General features: G+C 43.0%; 1 protein-coding gene across 4 annotated transcripts in view; it reads left to right on the top strand.

Annotated features, from left to right (window-relative positions):
- RUSC2 (RUN and SH3 domain containing 2) overlaps positions 1 to 7,781 on the top strand; it is a 97,825-nt gene extending 90,044 nt beyond the window's left edge. For all 4 annotated transcript variants that reach the window (XM_068251647.1, XM_068251669.1, XM_068251656.1 and 1 more), the window contains one exon: positions 1,955 to 7,781. In XM_068251647.1, the coding sequence (XP_068107748.1) occupies positions 1,955 to 2,111 (157 nt within the window). In that variant the 3' untranslated portion in view covers positions 2,112 to 7,781. The remainder of the gene's footprint in view (positions 1 to 1,954) is intronic.
- Positions 7,782 to 10,776: the final 2,995 nt, after the last annotated feature.

Genomic DNA, 10,776 nt, shown 5'->3' on the forward strand with positions numbered 1-10,776 from the left:
AGAGTAATCAATTTAAGTCCACTGCGCTCTCACTCTTCAATCACTATTGTTTCAACCTGTAAAATAAACAGACTGCACGTCGCGTAATCCAGTTTTGAAAATACAGAACACAACCTCCGTGTGGGGTGAACCAAGTGCTATCACTCGTGCCACCGTCACCCACAATCAGAGAGGTTCACCGGATTCGAATCAACTTACTTCCAGGTGGATCTCACTCAAATTATGTTTCACCAGGGTACTTCAGTGATTCATATTCAGAGAGGTCGCTATAAAACTTTTAATCTTCATTAAAACTTGAATAAAACACACGTTTCTGACTCTGGTACGGTTTCCGGGCGGCATCCCACTATCCGAATTCTCCGCACTGATCGGCACCCTTCCACGCTCCACCACTGACCAAGGACGTGATTGCGTCAGGCGCCCTACGTGTTTCATCATCAAACCAGACTCATCAGGGGGAAGTCGGAAAGGGCCCTAGGAACACCGCTGTGAAACGCTTTTTATTCTTCTGGAGTCTGTAAGTGGCGCAAGAAGCGCAGTTGGGAGCTGATGTTTTGGTACAGCTGCTTTGTGCAATAAGATTTTATTGTGTTTTATTCAAATTTAAATGAAGATTAAAAGTTTTATACCGACCTCTCTGATATTATTCACTGAAGTACCCTGGTGAAACATCCACCTGGAAGCAAGGTGGTTAGAATCCAGTGAACCTCGGTGACGGTGACTGTGGCACGAGTGATAGCACTTGGTTCACATCACACGGAGGTTGTGCACTGTATTTTCAAAACAGGATTACGCGATGTGCAGTCTGTTTATTTTACAGGTTGAAACAATAGTGATTGAAGAGTGTGAGCGCCGTGGACTTTTAAATTGATTAGTCATCTGGATGGAATACACCATAGCGAACTCACAGGACATAAAGTGGAGTAACCCTGAGTGGGATTGCTATTGAGGACTGTAATTGTGTGTAAGGTGGCGCAGCCTGGTGTGTTTATTATTGGTCCATTAAGGCCTTTTTCCCACCAAGACATTGCGTTTTAGAGGACGTTAAGGTCGCATAACGTGCCCCTAACGCAACGCATGGTGGTGTTGAAGTTGGACGTCAGATTGAGCCGCGTTATGCAGCTCTCAAAGCAGCCGCTCCAGGTTAGTGATAGGAAGTCCGGATCTTTTTAAGGATTCGGATCATTTGAATCAGATCATTGAAAAGATCCGGATCTTTGAACCGAATCATTTGAATCATTTTACTAGGGAAGCAGACTGGGTGAAATGACTAGCAGGACAGGGCTTTCCCTGCACTGTACATTCTGTATGTTCCTGTTTCTTCCAGACAGACATCCACTGTGAACCGAACATTGTGATGAACCGGATGATTCGACTCACAAAAAAGATCTGGATCAAATGAACGACTCGTTCATGATCCGGACAACACTACAGTCCCACCACGAGTCACCACAGTGCAGTGAATATTAATTAGCCACGTGGCTGGCCGCGGAGGAGGAGGGGAGACCTCCTCCTCCAACATTACTGAGCATGTGCAAACAGTCTAACGCTGCTTAACAGAGTATAACGTACAGCATGCAGCACTTTGTTAAAATGTGCAACGCAAGGTGTGCACTGTGAACAGCACATTGATTTTACAGTGCTGTGAGTTAGGCTGCGTTACTAGCTGCTGTAACGTGGGACTTTAACGTCCCACTGTGAAACCAGCCTAAGAGTGCCTACATCTGAGGGCCCCATAAAAGTTTTGCTATGGGACCCTATGGTCTCTAACTACGCCACTGAGTATTTCAGTTGAGTATAGCTCAAGATCACCCTAGATTTTAATAGACTGTCAATAGACTCAACGTTCCTATCGAATCTATCATCTAATGTGCGTATAGTGGCCTTTACATTGCTGGTGGGGATAATGATCCCATTTTTTTCTTTTTTTAATGAGGTTCATTGTTTTTATCAGACAGGTGAACGCTGTTTATCATCACACAGAGCCGAAACAGCAAAATCTCAGCTTCGTCTACGAATCCCACTCTGACCACCTGCGATGTGTTCTTGGAAGCCGCAATGGGCTCATGCCTCTAAAGTTTGTTACTCAACCCGACAGAGTGGACTCCTAACAAACCATGGGACAGTGTTCTGAGACGCTCAAAGATGGAGTCCATAAGGTCCACAAGGACAACGACATGAGGAATGTGATGGGATCTTTCTGATTCTTTGGTAGAATGGAGCACTGAAGATGTCCCCTGGCTTTTTTTTCTTTAACCTCTGCGAGGAAAATGCAAGCATTGCAAATGGGAATTAACGAGAGTGGTGGAGTCGGTCGCGTTAATACAGTATTCTTTCTTGCTGCGCCCAAACCAACGTGCACGTGTGCTAGCCGTTTTATTGACGTGAGCTCTGCATGCAAACATAGAAGAAACTGTGACTTCCCCCCCTAGCGTTTTTTTAGCCAGCGACCTGACCCTCCTTCAGCTCGTGTACTTAGCACTTATATGTCCAAGTAACACTTACAAAACTTCTGCAACTTTATTTTATGGTCATTCGACCAACACGAACATAAACTCCCCCGGACTCTCAACTCAAAATAACGTACAGTCTGTTACTTGGTTACTTGAAGCACAGGGTGTGATAGTACCATGTCATCATGTAGAACTTTGGCTTCAAACTCTTCAAAACTATTGTCCATTGAATAATCAAATACTGAAGTTGACTGTACAGTGGGTAGATATGGACAAGGAGTAGACGTGGATTCCACCTACTGGACCAGAATAGTTCTGCAGAACCTGCTCCTTGTAGTAAGGCTGAGAAAAGATGAAATGTGATCAGAAGGTGTCAAAAGAATTGAGAAAGCTTAGAAAGGCAGCACAGCACTGAAAGTTTGTTAAGAAAAAATTAACAGGAAAGGATTGGTTGTGGATGAAAAGATCAAGTTTATATTGAAAGTTGGTGATCTGTTGCCCAAATGGCCCTATACTGTGTCATCATCTCGCTCCACACATGAGGGTAGTGAGTGTATAAATGAGAGCTTGGCAGTGGGTGCAGCAGCAACTATCGGTGACTTTTGGAAGCCTTAAGGAAACTTGGAGATCTTTGATTTTTTTCAAAAATACCTTTCAGAAGGAGAAGTCTATGAATGAGTGTTAGAATGTTGGTGATCACTAGGAGAAAAGGTAGTTCTGGGATGTTTCATTGGTAGCTGAAAAAATATCTACATGGATATGGTAAGCTGGTACCCTCACAACTCATGTTTAGGGTATTGCTACGTAGATGATGGTGAGCTAAGTCATCTACTAGCTTCTTCTGTCCCCCAAAGACTCTGGTGGTAAAATCTCTGCACTTAAGCTCCCAGGTTCACTCTTCAATTTTTCATGCCCAATATATTACTTTGATTTATTTTTAAGTTATCAGAACAAAAACATGATCAGAAGGACTCAGAGAAAAGTCAGGAGCTAAAGAAAGGAGTTGACCTAAAGAAAGGAAGTCCTAGCCGTAGAGTCTCTGAATTAGAGGTAAGAGATGTGGTAAGCAGTTCTAGCTGCTAGAATCTCTGGACTGTGGGCAGGAGATATAGCAAGGAGGTCTACCTACCAGAATCTCTGAGTACAGTAAGAAATCAGTAAATGTCTTGGACTTCCAGAGTCTCTTAAAACTCGGATATCAGTTTGGGTGTTGACTAATTCTTTAATGTAGGAAGAAACCTGATTTCGTCATTTGGGCCATTGTGGATTAAGCTGAGATCACTAAGTCGTGTCCAACAACAATTATTCCTTTGGGAAATATTTTGTTCTTCTTAGTGCTAACTTCACCAATTTAGTACTGAACTTGGGATGAAAACTTGGATTTTGTCACCTCTTGGTACATTTGAGATGGCAAATGGTTCCTGTCTGATATTAGTGACTGAGTGAATGTGGCCTAACTGTAAGGATGGTTTTATTGTGTATCATTATAATTATTTATTCTGAAGCAGTTAATGATCAGTATCATTGTTAAACTAACTACTGGACTGAATGTATATAACAAGTTACAGTACCCCTACCTTAATATGACAATTTTACTTATTGCTGCTCTTAATTCTTGGGGAGTTTTTAAGCTTACAGTCAAAAAGGAAAAAAAAAAAAAGCTTTGGTCCAATGAACAAGGGAATTTTGACAACTAATAAGAACCAAGCTAATCATGCTATTTTTAATATAATGTTAGCGCCGTAGTCTCATGACCCCTCTCCTGTTGTAACCTCTCTTGCTGTCAAAATACTACACCAATAAGTATTGAAAGGATCAGTCCATTGCAAACAGACACTGTGTTTTTTGATAGTTATTTGATGTTTGCAGTAACCACCAGATTTTAACAGGTGACTGCAGGAACAAGATCTGGACTCCTTCATCTCAGACTCCACCCACAGCAGGACTCCAAATCATGGTTTTACAGTTCCTATGGTTGACGTTATGCAGAGAGGCTCCTCAGAGGCGGTTCTAAAAAGCCAAGTGTCTTGCTCCTCGAGTACTCAAGAGACATGACAAGCAAGGGGCAGAATTATCATTGTTTTGGTTGGACTGAACATTTAAAGCATAAATAAACTTACCAATTTATGTCCACCTATCATTTTGCTCCTTAAAGGGACAAAAAAGTGAAAAGCACCTTGTCTGGAAACATTAATTTTTACAACTTTTTTTTACCAACTTGAGTGGGTAAAAAGATACCTGAACTTACTTTTGTTAGGTTGCGCACCCGCTAAAGCTTGAATGAGAGGTAAAATTGCTTTGGGAGTTGTACATTTAATACTAAGACCTTGTGTGTATGTATGGATAGGGTAATCTGTATATATAGTTCAGGCAGGGCAGTGTGCGTGCTGGTTGCTTACACTGCTGGTATGATCATTGGGGGCTGCAACGCTACAAAAAAAAGCTACATAAGACTACAAGATGGGCATTGGTGGGGTAGGGGGGTAGGCTTAGATATCAGTAAGGCATGGGCATGGTTCCAAGAAGATGGTATGCATTACCGAAGGACTGGCTTTGCTGCTATTGGGGGGGGCACTGCAAAATTACATTATATTGAGGATTGGAAGAGGGTGCATTAAACAGAATGTATGGCTCTGCCCATTTGCCACTCTCTTAAAGAGAATCTGTACTCTAATATTCTTACAATAAAAAGCATACCATTCTATTCCTTATGTTCCCCTGTGCCCCTCTGTGCTGTTTCTGTCACTCCCTGCTGCAATCCTGGCTTGTACCGGTAATTAAAGGGAACCTGTACTGAGTAAATTTATTTAAAATAAACACATGAGTTAACTTCAAATGAACATTACATAGTTACCTTGCCATCAGTTCCTCTCAGAAGCTCACCATTTTCTTCTGACAATGATCCCTTCCAGTTCTGACAACATTTTGTCAGAACTGAAATACATCAGTTGCTGTCAGTTATATATCAGTTGCTGTCAGTTACAGCTGAGAGGAGAACCGATGTGTCCATGTTTCTCTATGGCTCAAGTTGGCGATGTTACAGTTTAACTGTTTGCTGACCAGAAAGCTGTTATGGTGTAATGGCCATTTTCAAAATGGAGGACAGAGAATTCCATTGATCACAGTGGACAAATAGGACGCAGGAGAGGAAAAAGAGATTGAGGAGTAGACTACACAGGAGGTAAGTATTACTTGTGTATGTTTATTTTGACTTTTAATCTTCAGTTCAGGTTTTCTTTAACAGTTTTAGGCAGTGTTTACAAACAAATGACTGGCTTCTAAACAGAGTATCATAGGCTGAGAACAGCTTACTGTGTGATTCATGCAGAGCTTGGAGGGGGTGTGTAAAGCTTCTGCCAATGACAAGCAGTGCTGCACATTCCACACATTCCAGCCTCTTGACAGACACAGGACAGAGGAAAGAAGATAAGATTTATTACAGAGACAGTGCAACTAGAAAAGGTTGCAGTAAGACAGACCACATCAGAACAGGTATAGGAACTTATAGAAAAGAAAAAATAAGGCTCAAAATTTTGTTACAGAGTCTCTTTAACAAAAACAAAATGATTAAAACATAACATTAAACTACAATGAAAACTCTAAATATTAAACAGAGCAGTTCCACGATAAATATGGATGGGGGGGCGGGACACGGCTGCAGCTGGGCGGAGCCAGGACCATTGCTGCAGGTGGGCAGAGCCAGGACCATGGCTGCAGGAACCTCACTGCAGAGTGACTGACTGATATAGATGGCTGGCTGGGCGTGCTATAGATTCCGCTGTGGACTACTTTCTGATGTGAACTTCTACTTTTGTTAAGTAATAAAGAAAATCCCTTCAGTTGTACATTAATGGCAAATGTTGTGGAACTTCACTGTAAAGTTCAAATATCTTAATAAGTACATGAGCTCTATTCTTGAAGCCCAGTTCCAGGCAAATATTAACTTGGAAAATGCAGTGCAGAAAAATTCTGCTTCCCAACCCATTACCAAATAGTTATCCGTCCAGTCTAGTAAAAAAAAAATCCCAATTTTCAAAAACACAAAAAGCCATGAATTGTTTCTGACTGTGAACATGGGAGTGGCATGTCAGTATGTCAAAATAACAGAGACATATTGCATTATTGATCAGAGCCACAGTTTAACTAAACTAACTTGTAAGTGCACTAACATTTGAAGTTATCCATTTCACTCATAGTTACTGCTGGAAATGTTTCTGTTTTGTATAGTCTCAGGTTGCAGTTATGTTTATATCTACATTCCTGTATAAAGGGGAGAATTGGAATTGCTGAAGTAAGAAGGTCTGTAGGGTGGTCTACAGCTGGATATTTAGAGCAGAGTTTGGAAGGCGTCACCAGACTTCTCCTGACCTTGATGTATGAGCATGTCATATAAATGAAAGGCCAGGCAGTTTGGTGTAGAGGGAATGAGAAAAAAAAACCTAATTGCTGAGTCTTGGGTTGTTGTACAAAATGGACCTTGGCCCTCCTTGCCTTGTCTATTCTTTCAAAACACTTGCACCAAGTATGGCAACAGTACTGGTTCATAGTTTTCTGGGCTTAAGTTCAGCTCAACTCGGTCTTCTAAATTGATTTGGGACAAGCTAGGACACCTTAGTTCCTTAGATGTTCCTCAGAACATGACAATTCAGATGGGCTTTGGAACCTTTCAATTGTTTCAGGACTACATTTCTAGGGAAGTGAGTTGAATTTTGGCTTTGAAGCCCCTTGTATTAATATACGGTACTTTTGGAAAGTGGTCTCAACATGTGCCGAAGAGGGATCTGAACCTTTGACCATCAGCCTTATGGTGACTAGTGGCATCATCACCCCATGAATAGGTCGATATGCAGTCTACTCAAGCTGTTGATCTTGTCACCAAACATTTCCTCCAAGACCATTGCCATTAAACATCCGGAGTAGATTCATCTGTGGGTAGGTAAGTCCTTCTGTCTGAGTTATATGATGTGATGCCTTTCTATCAGTCTTGGTTCAGTCCAGAAAACAATATGGCTACCAACAGAAAATGTAGTTGTGGTTTAGCTATTAACTCCTTCCTCCTCCACCCCCCCCCCCCCCCCCAACCCCTCATTTTCCTGGAATCCCCCACTTTCCAAATGGTCCTTTGTCTTTACCTGGAAATCCTGATTTTAGCCAGGGGTCAGGGATGGGCAAACCCTCAAATCTTCCGCCGTATGTTTGCTGAAATTAACCCATGTCTGTTACATCAGCGCCTGTAATCTTGGTGTTCTCTGCCATATGTATGTATATTTATTGGTTTGTTTATTTATTATGCATATTAATAAAAAAACGGTGCTGAATAAAAACGCATGAGAGAGTGAGCGGTCTTGTTTTATCCCCTACACGAATGTTAGAAAGATTGGCTTCACAGACGGGAGATATCAGGTATGGCTTATGTGGATTACAAAGTACACATTTATCATGAAGGTACATGGAAAAAGGTAATACCCAAACTTCTATCATCCGAGGGCTATTTCAGAGAGGACCCATCATTAACCCTCTTAGTGCTAAGCCAGATTAAGGCTCGGGCCGGAAATCTGCAGCTCAGAGCGGGCATCCATCTGAAAATGGCGCCTGTGAATAATGGCGCACAGTGTTGCCGCTAATCCGTTTGCCACTTATCGCTATTTAACGTTAAAGCCTTATTGTTATTTAGCGTTAAAGCCTTATCGTTATTTAGCGTTAACACACAGAACCCTCTCTGTACCTATCCCTAACCCCTAAACCCCCCCTGGTGGTGCCTAACCCTAACCACCCCCCTGGTGGTGCCTAACCCTAACCACCCCCCTGGTGGTGTATATTGTACTGTAACTATACCTAACCCTACTCTCACACAGAACCCTCCCTGTACCTAACCCTAACCACCCCCCTGGTGGTGCCTAACCCTAAGACCCCCCAGTGGTGCCCAACCCTAACCTTGACAGTGTTACATTAAATCCATTCATCGCTTTGCAGTTAAATAACGTCTGCAGTTTGGCTTATGTAGGGCGCTATTGATAAATAACGTTAGTGTGTGCCACTGTTGATAAATAACGTTACTGTGTGCCACTATTGATAAATAACGTTAGTGTGTGCCACTATTGATAAATAACGTTAGTGTGTGCCGTTTTTCTTCTTTTTTCCCTGTGCGCCATTATTATGCAGTACTAACGATAAATAGCGATAAGCGTATCTTTTGAATGCGGCGCCATTTTTATGCATAGGCGCTGTGCGCCATTATTCACTGATCCCCAGAGCGGTGACCCCGAGCCTGACTCGGGGTAGCTGCCAAGAGGTATATGCAGAGCGTGTGCGCAGCGGGCGTTTGCAATTCACCTCCACACGATCCAGACGCTGGCAGCCATTCTCCTTTCGGTCCTGGGAGGCTTTCGATCCCTCTGGTGAGACGACAATTTCACTATAGGGGTAGAGTGCCACCTGGTTGGCGGAGGGAGAATTGCAGCACTAGATCCATATGAGGTGAGTTATATGCGGGGCTGCTGCAGATCTATGTAGGGGTATGATTTTTTTCCTGCTTTTAGGGTCTAAAAGCTTAAAGGATACCCGAACTGACATGTGACATGATTAGATAGACATGGGTATGTACAGTGCCGAGCACACAAATAACTCTGCTGGGTTCTTTTTTTTTCTTTTCTTTCTCTGCCTAAGGGCTGGTGCACACCGAGCGGCTTTTTGGGCGTTTTCAGATCCGCTTGCGGCTGCGGATCTGCTTGGTCAATGTATCTCAATGGGGTGGTGCACACCAGAGCGGGGGGCGTTTTGCAGAAACGAAAAATGCCTGGGTGAGGCATTTTTTGGATTGCGGGTGCGTTTCTGCCTCAATGTTAAGTATAGGAAAAACGCAAACCGCTCTGAAAAACGGCACTTCAGAGCGGTTTTGCAGGCGTTTTTGTTACAGAAGCTGTTCAGTAACAGCTTTACTGTAACAATATATGAAATCTACTATACTGAAAACCGCAGCAGCAATCCGCAAAACGCTAGCAAAACGCCTCATAAAAATAAAAAAAAGCGTTTAAAAATCTGCTAGCGTTTTGCGGATCTGCTAGCGGGTTTTGGTGTGCACCAGCCCTAAAAGAGTTAAATATCAGGTATGTAAGTGGCTGACTCAGTCCTGACAAGAAGTGACTACAGTGTGACCCTCACTGATAAGAAATTCCAACTATTTAACACTTTCCTAGCAGACAATGGCTTCTGAGAGCAGGAAAGAAATAAAGAAGGGTAAATAGTTCATAGATTTTAGCTCTGGCATACTTCAATGAATGTGTGATTGAGCAAAAATAATAAAACAGTTAAAAGTTAAAAAGTAGATTTAAACATAAAATAAAACTGTGGAATATCTTAAAAAGTCATTTTTAGGAGAAGGAAGATAGATACAATCATTTATTTCATTAGTTTATTTTCGCCCCGGTTGTCCTTTAAGAAAAAATTGCACCACTTCTAGACCATAAAAGCCGGGAGTAATCATACTGTCAGGGAGGTTAAGTTAATCAGCAGTGTTAACCTCTTGACGACCAGCTAACGCCGATTGGCGTAAACTGGTTGTCTGCGGGTTTCCATGTCAGTTCACGGAGGGTGTCTCCGTGAACAGCCAGAGAGCCGCCGATCGCGGCTCGCCGGCGAAATGTAAACACGCGGGGAAGAAATCCCCGCTGTTTACATCATACGCAGCAGCGCCGTAAGGCAGATCGGCGATCCCCGGCCTCTGATTGGCCGGGGATCGCCGGCATATGATAGGCTGAAGCCTATCCTACAATGCGCAGGACGGATATCCGTCCTGCGCCGCTCAGAGGGGAAGGGAGAGGGAGGGAGCGCCGAAAACGCTGCGGAGGGGGGCTTTGAAGAGCCCCCTCCCGCAAAGTGCAGCAAGCCGGCGGCGATCAGACCCCCCCAGCAGGACATCCCCCTAGTGGGGAAAAAAGGGGGTAAGTCTGATCGCCCTGGCATAATCCTGATCTGTGCTGCGGGCTGAAGAGCCCACGCAGCACAGATCAGACAGAAATCCCCTGGTCGTCAAGTGGTTAATTAAATGAGTTTCTCCAGATAAATAATTACACCATAAGACAGAAGACATTATAACACACACAGATTTATTACAAAACAGACAGTGATTGTCCTCTCTTTTTGTGCTTTTCAGTAATTTAGAAATCATTCTGTTTCTATGGCTTTGGCACCTGATTCAGTGTAGTCACTGGGGGTGATGGTGACCTCATAGTGATGTAACATCCACCAACCTCCCAAAAGCAAAAAAAAAAAAAAAAACATAGGAAAACCTTCACACTCTGCACATTATTTGTCAGGGAGTTTG

This window comes from Hyperolius riggenbachi, chromosome 1 (genome assembly GCF_040937935.1).
Source record: "Hyperolius riggenbachi isolate aHypRig1 chromosome 1, aHypRig1.pri, whole genome shotgun sequence".
Lineage (NCBI taxonomy): Eukaryota > Metazoa > Chordata > Amphibia > Anura > Hyperoliidae > Hyperolius > Hyperolius riggenbachi.